Source organism: Oncorhynchus mykiss, chromosome 28 (assembly GCF_057628025.1).
Source record: "Oncorhynchus mykiss isolate SJ-2025 chromosome 28, ASM5762802v1, whole genome shotgun sequence".
Taxonomy (NCBI): domain Eukaryota; kingdom Metazoa; phylum Chordata; class Actinopteri; order Salmoniformes; family Salmonidae; genus Oncorhynchus; species Oncorhynchus mykiss.
Window position 1 is genome coordinate 32,117,542 of NC_143049.1, and position 20,002 is coordinate 32,137,543.

The 20,002-nt window shown below is 41.5% G+C and overlaps 1 protein-coding gene across 1 annotated transcript; it reads right to left on the reverse strand.

The window, feature by feature from the left end:
- Positions 1-10,409: 10,409 nt before the first annotated feature.
- LOC110508943 (uncharacterized) lies at positions 10,410-17,268 on the reverse strand. Its single transcript, XM_090225072.1, has 9 exons — positions 15,723-17,268; positions 15,519-15,588; positions 15,254-15,352; positions 14,963-15,023; positions 14,529-14,856; positions 11,730-13,521; positions 11,509-11,581; positions 10,642-11,398; positions 10,410-10,519 (listed from the first exon to the last, which is right to left on the reverse strand). Exons 1-8 carry the CDS (start codon positions 15,791-15,793, stop codon positions 11,253-11,255), a joined length of 2,640 nt encoding a protein of 879 aa, XP_090081198.1. The 5' UTR covers positions 15,794-17,268; the 3' UTR covers positions 10,410-10,519; positions 10,642-11,252.
- Positions 17,269-20,002: the final 2,734 nt, after the last annotated feature.

The following is a 20,002-nucleotide window of genomic DNA, read 5'->3' on the forward strand; positions in this document are numbered from 1 at the left end:
GGGAGAAACACCCCAAATTCAGGTGTGCCAAGCTTGTAGCGTCATACCCAAGAACACTCAAGGCTGTAATCGCTGCCTCGAAAGGTACTTCAATAAAGTACTGAGTAAAGGGTCTGAATACTTATGTAAATGTGATATTTCATTTTCTTTAATTTGCAAAAATGTCAAAAAACAGTTTTTGCTTTGTTATTATGAGGTATTGTGTGTTGATGAGAAGAAAAAATAACGTAACAAAATGTTGAAAAAGTTTAATTCACATTAAGTTGCTTTCATCCCTGTGTAGTCATGGAAACTAATGTTTTTTGCTATTTTTATTTTTTTTACAGTTGTAAATTTTGAACTGAATGTCAGATAGGCAAAGTACAGTACACAGATAAATGAACGATAAATATTTATTTCTGTAGGCGATAGTATGTGCGTCAATGGGAGGGATTTCAAGAAGCACAAGACTTGCATTCAAGTAGATCTCTTTTTCTAGTGCTGCTTCCAGTAGGAAAACAGTGTTATTACTGTCTGTAGCCTAGTATTAGACAGACACAAACCAGGCCACATCAGCAAGTTAGATCAGAGTCCATGTCACCAGAGCTAAATTCAAAACTTATATGATTTTTCACTATGGACCGACCCTGATTTGTGATAATCTGTGGACGTAACATTAAAGTTGAAACAAATGCAGACCATTGTGAATAAGAAATTGCACGTCTTAAAATGATTTGTCAAGTCAGGAACGGAACTTTGATAATTTCCTGAATTGTGTTGGGATTGACCCACAGCGCTGCATCTCACAACGATCATGATGTCTGCTAGATATGTCCCTTTGGAATTCCCCATGATAGGGAATGTCCTCACTGCTCGAAAGACTCCTTTCTACTACCGCAAAATAACAGTTAACATGATTCACCTTAAAACAACGGAAGACTTGGTGATACCCTAAGATTTCAAATTGTACACAGAAGGAAGGAGTGTTGCCTTTGGGAAGTTCAGATCTCATGTCTCCTGTCAAGCCGCGTTTTCAGAAATGTTAATCCCCGCAACTGTAGATATTTAGATTTGGTCAATGGAGTCCTTTATACTGTGTTCTTGGTGAAGAACAAGAAGGAAAAAAAAGAACAGTGACACAACAATATGGCAAGAGCATCTGAAATGACTAGCTAAGACGATTATAACCACACACAGAACCCTGCTATGTCAAATACTCAAATAAATGGAGTATTATGCAATAGCTTTTGCTTGACAGATGTGTGTTTTACCTTAGGTCTCAATGCAATGTTAGGGTTCTCCCTGTCTGTAAGATACATTCATACCTGGCGTCTAGGTAGACCATTTGTCTTAGTCTCTCTAGTTGGTTTTACCACCCTGTAGCTGGCTCAATGGCCCGTGTTTTACCAAGTTGACACTACACCTCGTTATTTGTGACGTCCCTCTATAGGACACATTTACACCCATCTAGGTAGAGTATTTGTCTTCGTCTCTCATCTAGGTAGAGTATTTGTCTTCGTCTCTCATCTAGGTAGAGTATTTGTCTTCGTCTCTCATCTAGGTAGAGTATTTGTCTTCGTCTCTCATCTAGGTAGAGTATTTGTCTTCGTCTCTCATCTAGGTAGAGTATTTGTCTTCGTCTCTCATCTAGGTAGAGTATTTGTCTTCGTCTCTCATCTAGGTAGAGTATTTGTCTTCGTCTCTCATCTAGGTAGAGTATTTGTCTTCGTCTCTCATCTAGGTAGAGTATTTGTCTTCGTCTCTCATCTAGGTAGAGTATTTGTCTTCGTCTCTCATCTAGGTAGAGTATTTGTCTTCGTCTCTCATCTAGGTAGAGTATTTGTCTTCGTCTCTCATCTAGGTAGAGTATTTGTCTTCGTCTCTCATCTAGGTAGAGTATTTGTCTATGTATCTTGTCTCTCCCATAGATTTCTCTACATGTCCCTGTAGCTGGCTGTGGCTGTCCTCCAGCTCGGCCAGCGGGTGCTGCTCTCCTGTAACATGTTCTGCTGCAGGGAGTACTGGAGCTGGACACTGAAGTGACTATACACCAGAGTGCTGCTACGCAACTCCTCCTGCAGAGACAACAGCCGACGACGGAGTGGAGAGGGACAGGTGGTCACACACACAAAGTGATACAAACACACATGCACAAACAGTCAAAAGCACACACACACACACACAAGCATGGTAGTGGAGACTGTCAGACAGTCACAATGCTGTACAAGTAACAGGGAGGTACCTACATGTAGCACCGTAAAACACACACACCTCGTGGCTCTTGATGTCCAGCTGTCTCTGGTACTGATCCTTGGCCTCCATCTCTACAGGCCAGCGCTGTCTCTGGTACTGATCCTTGGCCTCCATCTCTACAGGCCAGCGTTGTCTCTGGTACCGATCCTTGGCCTCCATCTCTACAGGCCAGCGCTGTCTCTGATACCGATCCTTGTCCTCCATCTCTACAGGCCAGCGCTGTCTCTGGTACCGATCCTTGGCCTCCATCTCTACAGGCCAGCGCTGTCTCTGGTACCGATCCTTGGCCTCCATCTCTACAGGCCAGCGCTGTCTCTGGTACCGATCCTTGGCCTCCATCTCTACAGGCCAGCACTGTCTCTGGTACCGATCCTTGGCCTCCATCTCTACAGGCCAGCGCTGTCTCTGGTACCGATCCTTGGCCTCCATCTCTACAGGCCAGCGCTGTCTCTGGTACCGATCCTTGGCCTCCATCTCTACAGGCCAGCGCTGTCTCTGGTACCGATCCTTGGCCTCCATCTCTACAGGCCAGCGCTGTCTCTGGTACCGATCCTTGGCCTCCATCTCTACAGGCCAGCGCTGTCTCCAGCTGCTTCACTTGACACACAGAAACAAAATATGTTCATGTAATCAGAAACGCTCCTGTTATCTGCAATATGTTATGTATTTATGTCAAACATACATGTTATTGTAATTTCTCCTTGCCATATTGCACATCCTTGTATTGTATGCGATCCTTGATCCTTGATACCATTATCATACCGTAGGTAAGACATTTGATGAGGGAGAGAATGGGAGAAGGGCGATGGAAAGATGGGTGGGGAATAGGGAGACAGAACGATGAAGGGGAGAAGGGAGACGGAAAGATGAAGGGGAGAAGGGAGACGGAACGATGAAGGGGAGAAGGGAGACGGAACGATGAAGGGGAGAAGGGAATGAGACTCATTTGGAATGAGACTAACATGAGGTAAAATAAATAAATCATTAATCAGAAGACTATTGATCAGATATGAAAATATCTGAAAGGTTATATTGAGAAATTATAACCTTGTAATCTGAATACTTTCCTTGGTGCCCCAACTTCCTAGTTAATTACAGTTACATGATTATTCAATTTAATCGAGTAACTAATTACAGAGAATCTTTGATAAAAACGAAGTCTTCAGTTTAATGATAGTAAAGACACGACAGGAGACGGAACGATGTAGGGGAGAAGGAACGATGTAGGGAAGAAGGGAGACAGAACCATGTAGGGGAGAAGGGAGCCGGAAAGATGAAGGGGAGAAGGGAGACGAAAATATGTAGGGGAGAAGGGAGACAGAAAGATGTAGGGGAGAAGGGAGACGGAAAGATGTAGGGGAGAAGGGAGACAGAAAGATGTAGGGGAGAAGGGAGACGGAAAGATGTAGGGGAGAAGGGAGACAGAAAGATGTAGGGGAGAAGGGAGACAGAAAGATGTTGGGGAGAAGGGAGACAGAAAGATGTAGGGGAGAAGGGAGACAGAAAGATGTAGGGGAGAAGGGAGACAGAAAGATGTAGGGGAGAAGGGAGACAGAAAGATGTAGGGGAGAAGGGAGACAGAAAGATGTAGGGGAGAAGGGAGACAGAAAGATGTAGGGGAGAAGGGAGACAGAAAGATGTAGGGGAGAAGGGAGACAGAAAGATGTAGGGGAGAAGGGAGACAGAAAGATGTTGGGGAGAAGGGAGACAGAAAGATGTAGGGGAGAAGGGAGACAGAAAGATGTAGGGGAGAAGGGAGACAGAAAGATGTAGGGGAGAAGGGAGACAGAAAGATGTAGGGGAGAAGGGAGACGGAAAGATGTAGGGGAGAAGGGAGACAGAAAGATGTAGGGGAGAAGGGAGACGGAAAGATGTAGGGGAGAAGGGAGACAGAAAGATTAGAGCGGCAGGTAGCCTAGTGCAGGTATACCCCCAGGTATACTGCGCAATGCAGTCGGGGGTATGCCAAATAAAAATGTAATTCACATTTTTTTTAAATAAATAAATAATATATATAGTTTTTTAAATGTTTTTATTTTTTTCTTCACATTTTTAAACAGTCCATTTATATTTTCCAATGGGGCTATACACTTGGTTGAGGTTTTTTTCTTGCTTGTGTAGCCTCGTTTCACTGCCAAAAATAATATTAAAACATCTAGTGTTCAGCGAAATAACAACACAATGTCAAATACAGGTAGCCTAGTCAAATAATGAACATCTAATCACATTAACCGTTAGTCTCTCGCAGAAATTCCACTAACGGTCCTTATGTAGTCAAACGTAGCTTCTGCTCATTTCGTTTGCTCGAAAATGGATAAATGATTTTAAAAAGTACGGCCCGCATCCATAGAGACACATACCAACTCTACTGGTAGTACTGCTACTACCAGCAGTACTACACCTGCACTGACACTGACGGACACTGACGGCTGTGATTCTGATGTAGTCAAAGAGCTAATGCCCCCTTCCCTGGGAAAGCACCGAACAACAGACAGGGACGTTGGACCATCGAAGAGGCGCAAATATGATGACAACTACATTGATTTGGGGTTCACTTATATTGGGAGTAGTGCCCTTCCTCAGCCACATATGTCCAAAAGTACTATCTCACAACTAAATGAAACCTTCACTCGTGTGCAGACATTGAAAAACAAAACATGCCAATTTGAAAAATAAGCCACAGGAGTTTTTTGAGCGAGAATTAAGACAACTTTCGAGTAGTAAGACATGTATAAAAGCAGGTACCATTAATAAGAAGGGGCTAGAAGCGTCTTATATGGTGAGCTACCGAGTGGCTAGGACAGGCAAGCCCTATACTATTGTGGAGGACTTAATTATTCCTGCTACCGCGGATACGGCTGGGACAATGCTGGGGAAAGAGGCCCAAAAAACTATACAGACAATGCCTTCATCAAACAACACTGTTACACAAAGCATCAGTGGCAGGAGATATTTTGAAACAATTACTGATTTGCGTACAAGCCAGTGAATTCTATGCGTTACAGCTGGATGAGTCAACAGACGTGGCGGGCCTGGCACAGCTCCTGGTATATGACCGTTACGTTTATGGGGGGTCAATTAAGGAAGACATCCTCTTCTGCAAACCATTGGAAACCAGGACAACAGGAGAGGATATTTTTTAAGTACTGGACAGCTTTGTGACATCAAATGGACTTTGGTGGTCAAGATGTGCTGGTATCTGTACTGATGGCATGACAGGGAGACATAGCGGAGTGGTAACGTGCGTGTAAGCAGTTGCTCCCAACGCCAACGCCACTGCAGCATCTACCGAGAGGCTCTTGCTGCCAAAGGAATGCCTGACAGCTTGAAAGACATTTTGGACCCTACAGTGAAAATGTTTTTTTGTTAAAGCAATGCCCCTGAACTCTCGTGTATTTTCTGCACTATGCAATGATATGATGGGCAGCGACCATGTAACACTTTTATAACATACAGAAGTGCGATGGTTATCAAGGGGCAAAGTATTGACATATTTTTTAAAATTGAGAGATGAGCTTAAAGTTCTTTACTGACCATAATTTTCACTTGTATGACCGCTTGCATGATGACGAGATTCTCACACGACTGGGCTATTTGGGTGATGTTTTTTTCTCACCTGAATGATCTGAATCTAGGATTACAGTGACTCTCCGCAACTATATTCAATGTGCGGGACAAAATTGAGGATGTGATTAAGAAGTTAGAATTCTTCTCTGTCTGCATTAACAAGGACAACACACAGGTCTTTCCATCATTGTATGATTTTTTGTGTGCAAATTCAAGCTTGCAAACTCAAGCTTACAGACAATGTCAAATGTGATATAGCGAAGCACCTGAGTGAGTTGGTTGCGCAATTACACAGTTACTTTCCTGAAATTGATGACACAAACAACTGGATTCGTTATCCCTCTCATGCCCTGTCTCCAGTCAACTTACCGATATCTGAACAAGAGTGCCTCATAGAAATTGCAACAAGCGGTTCTGGGAAAACTGAAGACGCTGCTGCCAGATTTCTGGATTGGGCTGTGCTCAGAGTATCCTGCCTTGGCAAATCGCGCTGTTAAGACACTGATGCCCTTTGCAACCACGTACCTATGTGAGAGTGGATTCTCGGCCCTCACAAGCATGAAAACTAAATATAGGCACAGACTGTGTGTGGAAAATTATTTAAGACTGAGACTCTCCAATACAACCCAACATTGCAGAGTTATGAGCATCCTTTCAAGCACACCCTTCTCATTAACCTGTGGTGAGTTATTCACATTAGTATTATTTAGTCATTAAGGGTGGATTGATAATGGAATTTATATGTTTAAATTAATGATTACAATATTCCACCCTGAAACCATATAATTGTACGAAATTGATTATAGTCAGTAAAATTATAATTAATGATGTGTGTAGTTTTAGTCAGAATTAGAGTAAAACAATATATCTGTACAATATGTTGTTTATAGTATCTTAAACACAGACTGTCTGAGCAAAATTCGGTGCCGACCTGGTTAGGCTGGGAGATTTGGGAGAGGGCAGGGAGTACTTCTCATGGTCCCCCTAATCTTGGGGGAGGACAGGGAGTGCTTCTCACGGTCCCCCTAATCTTTGTCGGCTGGGTAGTGATACAGTATGTGCGTAGGATACCTGCTGTATGTGTGGAAGTATGTGTGCCGCTATGAAATGGACGTGTTTGTATAATGGACTTCAGAACGTTCCCGTGAATAAACTGTACTAACCTTTGCCTAGTCTTTGCCTAATTATTATTATACCCATGGTCTTACAAACCTCGGGATTGGTCAAAGCTATTGATTGATAGTTATTATCATTAGGATTGAAAATTCTCGTGACAATAACCAAGAGCACAGGCCAGTCTGAGTAGGCTGTGCAATTACAAGATCGCGGTCACGCAGCCTCTGTGTGACAGAGGAAAAATGGAGCAGTTTCGTGACAGGCATACTGAAAGGCATACAGCTAAAAAGTTTAATAAAATATTACCCATATTAGCAGAGCTACATTTTTTTTTCGTGCACATTTTATAACTTCTCATTAAACCATGTCAAGAACCGTTTTAAACTGATCCTGGGTCGGTAGTTATTGGTTGGATAACAAACAACGTTGTTCAGTCATGTTACCTAGTTAGCTAACAACCTGGTAACTTGACAGTAGGTCAAGGCACATCTAATTGGCCCAGGAAAAAAATAAAGGGCTCTGCTAATCATGAGATGTGCTTCAAAAGGTAGGATTCATGTAGGCCTAATGTAAGCCTAAACTATATAAAAAAAATCTATTTTTCTAGTGCTCCTTAAATTCTGTTTGGTGCCTAATGTTTTTAAAGTTGGGAAATGTTGGTATAGTGACAAAACTAAATAGAACAATACAACATTTTCAGAATTTCAGGGCAACGGTATGTGAAGAAGTTCAGGCCTCAACCTCGGCCTCCAAGCCCAGGATCTGAGCAGAGAAACCATTTAGCATCCCCACCTAGTGAACGTCAACGATCTTCACATTCATGCTTGTTCTCACTAAGTACCTTGGTCTTGGAGCTGCCTAGTTCAATCTGGGCCACCTCCAGGTCCCTAATGAGCTGTCTGTTCTCCAGGGAGTCGTTCTCTTGACGCAGGCAACCCAGCTTCTCCCTGAGGAGGGGGCAACCTCCATCTCCACAGCCCTGGATGAGGTAGACAGGTGAAAAACTTGCATACATTTAAGAGATGCCATCAGCGACAAAATGGCAATGCATATACAGTGCCTTGCGAAAGTATTCGGCCCCCTTGAACTTTGCGACCTTTTGCCACATTTCAGGCTTCAAACATAAAGATATAAAACTGTATTTTTTTGTGAAGAATCAACAACAAGTGGGACACAATCATGAAGTGGAACGACATTTATTGGATATTTCAAACTTTTTTAACAAATCAAAAACTGAAAGATTGGGCGGGCAAAATTATTCAGCCCCTTTACTTTCAGTGCAGCAAACTGTCTCCAGGAGTTCAGTGAGGATCTCTGAATGATCCAATGTTGACCTAAATGACTAATGATGATAAATACAATCCACCTGTGTGTAATCAAGTCTCCGTATAAATGCACCTGCACTGTGATAGTCTCAGAGGTCCGTTAAAAGCGCAGAGAGCATCATGAAGAACAACGAACACACCAGGCAGGTCCGAGATACTGTTGTGAAGAAGTTTAAAGCCGGATTTGGATACAAAAAGATTTCCCAAGCTTTAAACATCCCAAGGAGCACTGTGCAAGCAATAATATTGAAATGGAAGGAGTATCAGACCACTGCAAATCTACCAAGACCTGGCCGTCCCTCTAAACTTTCAGCTCATACAAGGAGAAGACTGATCAGAGATGCAGCCAAGAAGCCCATGATCACTCTGGATGAACTACAGAGATCTACAGCTGAGGTGGGAGACTCTGTCCATAGGACAACAATCTTGCACAAATCTGGCCTTTATGGAAGAGTGGCAAGAAGAAAGGCATTTCTTAAAGATATCCATTAAAAGTGTCGTTTAAAGTTTGCCACAAGCCACCTGGGAGACACACCAAACATGTGGAAGAAGGTGCTCTGGTCAGATGAAACCAAAATTGAACTTTTTGGCAACAATGCAAAACGTTATGTTTGGCGTAAAAGCAACACAGCTGAACACACCATCCCCACTGTCAAACATGGTGGTGGCAGCATCATGGTTTGGGCCTGCTTTTCTTCAGCAGGGACAGGGAAGATTGTTAAAATTGATGGGAAGATGGATGGAGCCAAATACAGGACCATTCTGGAAGAAAACCTGACCGCGTCTGCAAAAGACCTGAGACTGGAACGGAGATTTGTCTTCCAACAAGACAATGATCCAAAACATAAAGCAAAATCTACAATGGAATGGTTCAAAAATAAACATATCCAAGTGTTAGAATGGCCAAGTCAAAGTCCAGACCTGAATCCAATCGAGAATCTGTGGAAAGAACTGAAAACTGCTGTTCACAAATGCTCTCCATCCAACCTCACTGAGCTCGAGCTGTTTTGCAAGGAGGAATGGGACAAAATGTCAGTCTCTCGATGTGCAAAACTGATAGAGACATACTTTTCATACATATTTTTCAGTTTTTGATTTGTTAAAAAAGTTTGAAATATCCAATAAATGTCGTTCCACTTCATGATTGTGTCCCACTTGTTGTTGATTCTTCACAAAAAAATAGTTTTATATCTTTATGTTTGAAGCCTGAAATGTGGCAAAAGGTTGAAAAATTCAAGGGGGCCGAATACTTTCGAAAGGCACTGTAGTTGACAACATATCATGAGTCATATAGCCAAATAAATTCCCTTCAAAATGAGATTGATCTCAGACATTTGTTGAGAGAACAAACTTCTTACAGCAGCATTTTCATAAAGAAATACAATTACTTTGAAGGTAATTTAAGAGAGAAGAAACGCCATAAGGGGATAGTATCTACAGGTGAGACATTCAATTGTGTCCCAACATGCCACCATTTGAGTGCCAGATTCGACATACCTATATTTATATCACAAGTGGCTTCATCTGTTAGACATTTAATATACAGATTCCGTGGAACCGACTACTTGGACTATTCGATCAACTCTTGAATATGGATCAAGTGCATTAAACATGAGAGATAGGTGTGTTACACTCTGCTAAGAGCTAACACACATCTCCTGATTTACCTTAACACCCATTGAGACTTCGTGCTCCAGCCTCATGACTCCCACTGGACTCTGATCAACAAGGCACATTCTGATGGGAAGCAGGCTTTAGAGTGTGTTTATATGATAGATGTAGCTACTGTATATGAATGTGTGATTAAAGCCAGGATCACAGTATATAATGGAAAGCCTATTTATTTATGGTCAGATTGCCTCATGGTTTGCAATGGTGTATTACTCATAGCAAAAATTATTGTCAGACCATTCGTGTCACACATGAACCTGACTGCCAGGGACTTTATCAATATTTGAGTCCAAAGGGGAGAATAGATTAGAACAGGATTTACAGACTTGGCAGCCAGACCTTTATAGTCCGTTTTGAACTCCACCACTGGATTAAGACTCATAGAATGTCATGAAGGATTTCTTTGAACTTTGAATGCCCATTAATTATCTTCTTTGTCGATCTCTCCACTCTACTTTACTTTAAAAAATATATACATTTCACTAAAGGACTCATGAATGCATGAAGTGGCAGTTTATTATTGAAGGAAGTGAATATACGCTTCATGGGCATCTCCTTCCTCATTGGCGAGCAGGAGGCAAATTCCTCCTCTGGTGGTGGTGTAGACACTATGAACAAGAGGAAGTGGTGTTTAAAAAACACATTATAACAAATACTGATCATGCACAACACTAACTGCATGCTTTATGTCTCCCTCTGGATGGTCGGAAGGGGAGTGAGATCCACTTACATTTTTGTTGAGATATTTCTTTGGAAGCTTCGTGAATGAGATTAATAGGTGAAAGAAGAGTTTTGAAATTAGTTTTGAAAGAGTTGAAAGGACTGGTTGACAAAAAAGTAACAATTATTGGGCCTCTTCTTCCTTGTTGGGGAGTAGGAGGCAAGATGGTCCTCTGATGTAGTTGCAAAACCCGTGTAGAAGACTGACAACAGCAAATCCCACTGGGCACAGATGTCAGTTCAACATCTAGTTTTGATTTACATTTGGTTGAGTTGTCAACTAACGTCACTTCAACGTAAAAAAAAAAAAAAATCACCATGTCATTGGATTCAGATTAAAAGTTGGGTGAAAAAAAGACGAAATTCCCTGGTTCATGACTTGTTGTAAATCCTATCAGTTCATCGTGTAGATTTTTTAGTGTGTTGAGATGATGTGGAAGCGATGTTGATTATTAAACAATTTTTTTGCCCAGTGGGATGTCAGTAGGACTGAGTTTATATGATTGGCTATGGCAGTGAAAATGAACACTTCTTGAGCCTCTCCTTCCTCGTTGTGGAGTAGGTGGCGAGATGGTCCTCTGGTTGTGTTGCTAAATAACCAAAAGGACATTTCTACTGACGCTAGCTGTTTTCATGCCTAGACTTGGCAGAGTATACCCGGATTAAAAAGAATGGGTTCTTTGGCCTTTCCTTCCTCTGTGAGGAGCAGGAGGCCAGATCTTCCTCTTGTCGTTGTGCATTCTCTGGTGTTGGAGTAGTGCAGAATACTGCGAACAAAGAATGTGGCGTTAGAAAATGGATAACAGAAAACACTGATCATGCACAGTACTACCTGTATGCTTTTGAAAGCAAAGATAGTCATCTATTAGATACATACTACTATAGTCGACATCAGCAGGATCCTTGGTGGTCTCAAGGGGAGCGATATCCCCTTGGTTGACTTTCTTGCTCTGATGGTTCAAACGTGAGGAAAGAAGAATTTCAAAGAATGTCAAACAAGCTTAACATTTATTTTTTGATTGCAGTCAAAATACCAATACATTTACTGTCCAAGTTGATCTCAATGCCTTGCCCAAAATAATGAAGACTGGGTTTTACCTTTATGAGACTGATCTTTGGGAGCTTAGGAAATGAGAATGTCAAGCTCTTGACTTTGTTTGTTGGTTTGGTCACCAAAGATCTGTTGCACTCACGGTTGATCGGGTGGACAGATGGGGTTGAATCAGTGGGCAGTGGTGCTGTGTTGCTACAAAGCCTTCCATCAATGTTCTCTCCGGGGGGAGACATATCCATTTCACTGGCTGTCTCAACCACCTGTCTTGTGATCGTAAAGACATCTATGATCACACGGCAAATCATTGACAGAGGGTTGCAGCACCCTGGGCTAACTTCAGAACTCATCACCTGAGAGGGAGTGACTGGTCGGATGTTCTGACATGACCTGGCAACCTCAACCACTACAGATGGAGGGAGGAGGGCAGTGAGCAGCTGCTCCAAAAGGGTCTTTATAGATCTCTCGGTGATAGTATATGCTATCTCCAGCAAACCGTTCCTTGAGATCTCCCTTTGGAGTTCCCCTGTCATGCTGGACTTGGGCAGAGCAGATTCTGATTTTGACCTGCCAGACACAGATTGTGCTGTAAGTGTGCTGTTCACCATCAAAAGTTTTCGCAGCTGGTCGACTAACTTGTCAGTGTGAGGACGAAGAATACCAGAGGAGAGGAGGATGTCCAGGCTCTTCTCTGCTGACGCTGCATCCTCACGGCTGAGCACCATCCTCTCCATTAACTCAGACACAGACTTTTTTGCATAACTTACTCCCTCTGCGTCTGACCAAGTTGCAGGGCTCTTTCTGCCACTTTCAGCCACTCTTCTCTCTGAGGAGACAGGGCTGTCCAGTCCACCTCCCTGGTGGTGCAGACTCTGCTCTGGCGTTTCTGGGGTAGTGATAATGCTTCTACCCCTGTCACTTCCAGAAGTGGTCAAAGTAGCAACAGTCTTCTGGACATCGTCCATGCTGAAAGTGGTGCTGGTTGAAGAAGTTGTCCTGGAACAAACCTTAGACAAGCCTTCATCAACACGTTCTTCCTGCACCATACTTTCTGGTGTTAACTTTGATGGGACCTTGCCGTATAGTTCCACTGAATCCTCTGTATGAGGCATGGATCCAATGTGGAAGAGCATTCCCCCGATGGAGGGAAGTAGAGAATCCTCAGATTCCGACTGAAGAACTTCACTGACCTCTGTGATCTCCTCCCTAGCGGGTTCAGAAACTGTACTAGATCCAGCTTTCTCTGCTGCCTCTTGCTCTGTACCCTCGTCAGATGATGCTGGCAGTTCAACAACTAGCCTGTGCTCTTGTTGTGCACTCTCGCTGCTCTGTTTGATCCCCTTGGAGATACTCCTCATTTTTGCTGACAAAACACGAACAAAGCTGTTAAAACAACGTTTCAACGGTCTACTTCCTTCCTTGTTGCCATCCCTGTCTCCCTCTGCTGACGAGGTGATTAAAGGAACTCCTTGGCCCTCCACCGCTGCCAACCCATCTTTGCTATAGAGCTTGGCAGATCCCACTATAGTAAGTAATTGTGATCCCGAGCAGGTTTGTTGGAGAGCCCTGGACAGGCAGGCATTGATCTGCTGCACTACGGCCTTTACAATGGCTCTAGCTTGCCTGTCAGAGACACTCTGGAATAGCTGTTGCTCTAGCTGGTTAGCCGCCGAGTAGATGTCCTGCAACACTTCAATCACTCTATCATGGACGTCTGTGTATATCATATCCTGAGTGATACCAAAAAGCTCCTCCAGTGGGTCCATCAGGATTTGGAGGCTCACTTGTGTGCCTGAGCTGTGTGCAACCTGATCATGTGCCTCAGTGGAGGTAAGGGATCTGTAATAGAGAATGAAGGACACCGTTTGGAACATACAAAGAGTTTCATTCCACTCATGACTCCATTCTATGCACACAAAAATTACGATCTGTTTCTCTGAATTGCCTTGTGAAAGCCTAAGACCGTAAGATTGTATTTGATAATTTGTTGGCAATAGAAAAAGCTTTGAAATTATGCCCACCTGACCCAGATTGTGATTTATAATGAACCGTTCTTAGGATTGCGTAAACAACAACAGTAATTGTGTTCCAAACAAAACAACTACAAGTGTGCTTGGTCTAATTCTTCAAAGGCACAGATAAGAGATTTTAAAAGGGCACCTTATAGTTGAAGACTCTTGAGTCATAAAAGTGCATGGAAATTACTAAGGAACTGTGCACACTTTGGAGAGGTGTGTGGCCACTTGGAAACACCAGTTAGACTTCTCACTCGAACCCTTGTAAAAATAATTGTCTTATGTTGCACCAAGCCCAAATGTTTCAAGAATATTAGTATTATGTTAATGAATGTATCCAAAGTGTTATCCAAAGTTGCCGACAGTAAATTTAGAATGTGCATAATATCAACAGTGGAATGTTTGGATTCAGTCTTGTCAGGTGAACTGTTGTGTCCTCACCTTTAGTCTAATAATTTCCCCATAATCTCCAAATTGCTACCATGGTTATGCATATACTTTCCATATGTCTTCTGTTAGAAACATTTTCATTTAGCCCTATCCATATAGCCCAATTCCCATGAGTGTAAGGGGTTAAACAATGGATATATAGCATTTAGCAAAGAAACACCTCTTAAAGCTAAAGTATATTAATTCAAATTCTGAGAATAGTACTATTAATATTAAACAATTAATCATTTGCACACAAAGGTGAAAAATGTGTGAATATTGCATTTTGCAACAAAACTCTATCAGATAAGTGATGTCATAGACCACCGGTTTAGGACATTTTTTCAACTCTTACAAGAATGAGAATGGAATGAATAACATAGTCAAACGAAATGAACATACAATCTTGACTGGTACGGGGTGGGCGACCGTACACTACTGCAATACGTCTTCAAGCTTCCACTCCTCTCCGGAATTGGGCTGCTTTCAAAGCGAACTGTTCTCGAGAGAGAGCGACAATCCATAGTGTCCTTGTCCAGCACTCTGTCGTTCTCCTCCTGAAGAATACTGGAGAAGGAAATCCGGTTCAGGTTGATTGAAGATAAGTCGATATCTAGCACCTTGACCTCCACCTCATCACATGTATCCTCCCTCAGGGCCGCTTGGTACTGCAGTTGTTCTAAGCTCTCCCCTGAGTTGTTATCTGTGTTGACTGTAGATGTAAGGGACACTAGAGGAAAGGAGATCAAATGTCTGACACTTATCTTACACATTGGACATTGCTGGTGTTATCATAGTGATACAATAAAGTAATCAAGTAAAGATTAAACACTGACCTGAGTCAAAGCTTGGAATACATCCAAGTGAACACCCAACAGAGGACAAACCTAGGTTTCCCTGTATCGAGACAATTGTAAACCGTGTCAAATATACTAATATAGGCAATGCAGCATTCATAACATTTGATAGCACATTGAGTTCATGAAGTAGATGATGAAATGCAGCCGTTACACTGGGTAAAAGAGCAAGAGCTAATAACGTTTGACGAGAGTGCCCTTGGCTTTTGAAGGCATGTTGGTAGGTTATTTGTGAGAAATGGACCGACAGTAACAATAGATGATTGCTACCTTTAGTCTCTTTCTCTGACTTTCAGTTGCTTCCACTTGTTCACCATTTTCTTGTGTTTGACTGTCCATCACTTGATCCAAGGTGCTAAGCATCTCATTCTGTGAGCATAAAAATCTATTGATTAATAGCTTGCTAGGCTAAAGGTACTAGATAACCTATTGTAGATTAGATTGCTATCATGTTTTATGCTTTTAACTAGACCCAGCAGATTAGAAGACATTTATGCTCAATATTTCTTCAACAATTTCAATATGAATTTCTCACCGTGTGTTCCATTGCTCCAGGGAAGGACACATCTGTCATGGGCAGGACAGCAGGCTCAGGTGACGGGTCCCTGTAGGCAACAGCACGTCTGAGTTAACCATTGAGATTTGGTTGTTGAGTCTATTTAGTGGTCGTAAGTGGTTGTTGAGCACCTATATAGATCCATTTTAGATCTGTCAGTCTGTCTGCTTTAAAAATAGCTACCTGGACTTCTCAGGGGATGCCTCGGACTCCTCGGGACCAGTTCCCTCGATCTTCACAATGTAGTCAGACATTTTTAGGATGAAGTTGTCTGAAGATAAACATATATCTTATTCCCACAACTCAATTAAATTAATGTGTTTTCAGGTTTTAAAGGGGAAATCAGCAGTTGTTTCGCAAAAAGGCTGAGGGATGGGGCTGGAGACATGTAACCGCTCTCAAATTCTTAGACAGAGATATGGACTTACCGTCCATTATATCACAATTATAGTTGGAACCATGTTTTGAGGGTATATAGTGTTTGTTTACATTTACTTTGTTTAAACACATTGGAGTTAAACAAGCTTATATTTTGGAGTCTAATGGGATATGACAATTGAACTAAGCTCATGAGGCATTTAAACGTTTTTTTTCAAGAATCAAATGGGTACATATTAATACGTCCGGAAATGGATGTAGGGCCTAGCAACTGCTCTAACTTTGTTAATTCGTTTAGCTATATAACTTGTAAATAACAAAAGAAAATAAAGATGTACCTCAAAACCGTTATGTCGATGTGACTTACAAAGTTGAGATGAGACAGATGACAATTTTAGTTGAACAAGACTAGTGGCATCCAGTGAAAGTGATGAAATACATGTTGGTGACATATAGTGGTTTATGAGAGAATTACAGGAGGGGGCGTTTAACCCCAAACCACCCTGCAGCCTAGTCCCACCACCACGTAAACTAATAAGCATTATTTTTCTTTGACATCCTTATGGGTGTTAATCCTCAGTGCCCTGTTAGCAACACGTTAACCACGTTTATCAAACATATAGAAAACTCAGGCGTAAACAAGGTTAAAATTCCTTACTGAAGGGGCAGAGAAACATTTCCCTGCCTGTGACTCGTGTACGTTTAACATGACATAGAAACCTACGGCAGCATTTCCTTTCCTAGCCTCAGCCACAGGCTTCCGTCTCCTGAGTGAAGCCTGGAGCCGAGGCTGGCAACGCATTGACGGGTCATCTGCTAGACAAGTCGCAGTGGTCTACAATCAACATACATGTATGTACCTCGTGGATTAGTCTACATTCGCATCTGTGACAGACTTGACCTCACGAAGTCTGAGCGGGTGTCCTTTCCTAGCTGATGGTAGTTAGGCCTGAAACTGACTGACTCCTTGATGAAGAACTGACCCAAGAAGTCCTGTCACGCTCAAATTCAAGTGACGTATTTCTAGACCAGATTACGTCATAGGCGAAAGAAGAAAACAAAACACCCGACAATAGGCTACACTTATTATATAGTATACCATCTTGCCTTGTGTCTTGGGACATATGTCGCGTTCAAAACAACTCTGAACGCGAAAATCTCAGACTTCAGCCCGTTCACGACCAATGGGAACTTGAACATAACGAGCTCCACACTGGGAACAATCGGAATTCCAAGTCGGAAACTCTGACATCTTTCTAGATCACCAACCTGAAGATCACCGTCGTCATGATTTGACCTCACCCCCCCCGAGTTTCCAGTTGTCTCGAAACTGCCACTTCAGGGTGGACACATTCATATTTGGAATAAAACGTATACATATACCCTACCCTTGTATCATGTCAATGATGACCACGTGACCACAATGACACAGCTGAGATGTAAGCCAACTACTTGAGTGAAATCAAAAACACTAAGAATTATTACTTCTGGGTTAATGTTAACTAGCTGGTGACAATGTGTGACCTGAATTAATTCTCTACACTGTCTTACTTCATGGAAATGTAACATGCCATATATTTACTTCAAAAAACAATAACAAAAACAGCAAGATGACATACTGGAATCAAAACAAAAGTGCCAATGTGAAGAAAATAAATAAATAATGATATCAGTAGGCTTTTAGATATTTATTTTTCGGCTGAAGAAGCCTGCCCAAAGCCAGTAGAAAACAAAGATCCAGGGGTCTAACACTGGAACAACATACACACACAAGCATTTCACTACACCCGCAATAACATACGCTAAATGTGACCAATAAAGTTTGATACAGAAGAAAAGCTTAAAATAACTTTTTTTTAAATAAAGAGGTATCAACGTCAAGACCCAACTCCACTGCCTCAACGGGAAAATGGCATTTTCTGAGAATAACAAAACACATCCAACAGCAAGAGGCATTAACTGCTTGAACTCTTACAATGAAACAGGGGGGAAGAGGGATACATAGTGTCACGTTCTGACCTTTATTTTGTCTTTATTTAGTATGGTCAGGGCGTGAGTTGGGGTGGGGGGGGGATACCTAGTCAGTTGTACAACTGAATGCATTCAAATGAAATGTGTCTTCTGTATTGAACCTAACCCCTCAGAGGTGAAGGGAACTAAAAATAAAAAAATAAACACTTCATGAGATAAGTGGAAGATCATGTTTTCAGATGAACGAAGACATTTGTGACCCTGTAGCATAATGGACTAAACTGCAGATTTTTGAAAACAACCAGTCACAGAGGAATGACTAAATGAACGCTACATTTTCTTTAAAATGAACGTCAATGAAATACTGACACCACAGAAAATGTTCCAATGTTCCATCAATAACATGTTATATTCCAAATGTTGAGTACATCATGCATATAGTAAAGTTGCTGAGCATATCCTGAGTGGGTTCTAGGTGAGCTTGGCTGTACCAGCAGACGTCTGGCTAAGTGCACAGTTCTGAGTAAAAGGTGAAATAAATAACACCTGAAATAAAAAACTAAAAGGCCCGAGTCAGATGAAACCAAAATATTGTTGTGGTTTGTTGCTGATGCCAATCTTGCGGTCAAGTGATTGAAATACAAAAACAATTGTCTTTCGAGACTTATGTTGCATAGGCGGCTTTAAGAACTGAAATCAGTTTTATTTGTTTAAAGTAAAAAGGTCCATGAGATTTTTGCATTCAATGTTCGCACTGATCAAAGTCATAAAATATAACCGCACAGAGGGAAGAAAATTAAGGAACAAAGTCATTTTTAAGAGGTTCATAAATGTACTGTAGATATCTAAAAGTACAATGATTGCATATTTAAAAAAAATGCAGCAAAAATTTATATCTTCAGAACATAGAGTGGGGCAAAAAAGTATTTAGTCAGCCACCAATTGTGCAAGTTCTCCCACTTAAAAAGATGAGAGGCCTGTAATTTTCATCATAGGTACACTTAAACTATGACAGACAAAATGAGAGAAAAAAATCTGGAAAATCACATTGTAGTATTTTTTATGAATTTATTTGCAAATGATGGTGTGTGAACATCTTGTGAACACTTACAGAAAATGTTTGACCTCTGTCATTGCCAACAAAGGGAATATAACAAAGTATTGAGATAAACTTTTGTTAATGACCAAATACTTATTTTCCACCATAATTTGCAAATTAATTAATTAAAAATCCTACAATGTGATTTTCTGGATTTTTTTCCTCATTTTGTCTGTCATAGTTGAAGTGTACCTATGATGAAAATTACAGGCCTCTCTCATCTTTTTAAGTGGGAGAACTTGCACAATTGGTGGCTGACTAAATACTTTTTTGCCACACTGTATATTGTAGAACACAAGTAAAAACGTGGGTACATTACTCAACCTTTCAAATAAAACAAGGCCTAACGGTACCAGTTACCACATACACATGAAGTCAGTCACTAACGTTCTTTCACACAAGCTCAGCCCTCAAAGCAAATTCTAACAGTAATTAATAATGCATTAGAAAAAGTCTGAGTAAAATCTTGACATAGTGTGGATTTGGACTAGAACACAGTGAAATTAATACTATTCATAGTGAGATGATTTGCAGAACATTAAGCAGAGATTAGAGGTTACACGCTTTCAGCTGCCAAAGACAGAAAAGAGAAGCTTCGTATCTCTAAGTCATTTTATGAGCCTGGGTACAACGGGTTCAGGAGAATTGCTGAGAACAGGCTGAACTTGATACAGTATGTGCAATCAAATCCAAATCGTAAAAAAATGAACTCTCTCATTAGACACTCGAGGCATATCAATAAAAACGTAGAAAAGTAAAGATATATAATAATTCATAATAAACAATAATAATAAACGGTTTGCAGCAGCACAACATCATCTCTGTTGTTTGAGTCCCTCTCGAACATCAACTACTCGCAAACACTTTCAACATATCAGGTCAGGCGCAAAGACACTCAAACCCCATTCACACCCCCTACCTAGCCACTCTAAACCCCATTCACACCCCTACCTAGCCACTCTAAACCCCATTCAAACCCCCTACCTAGCCACTCTAAACCCCATTCACACCCCCT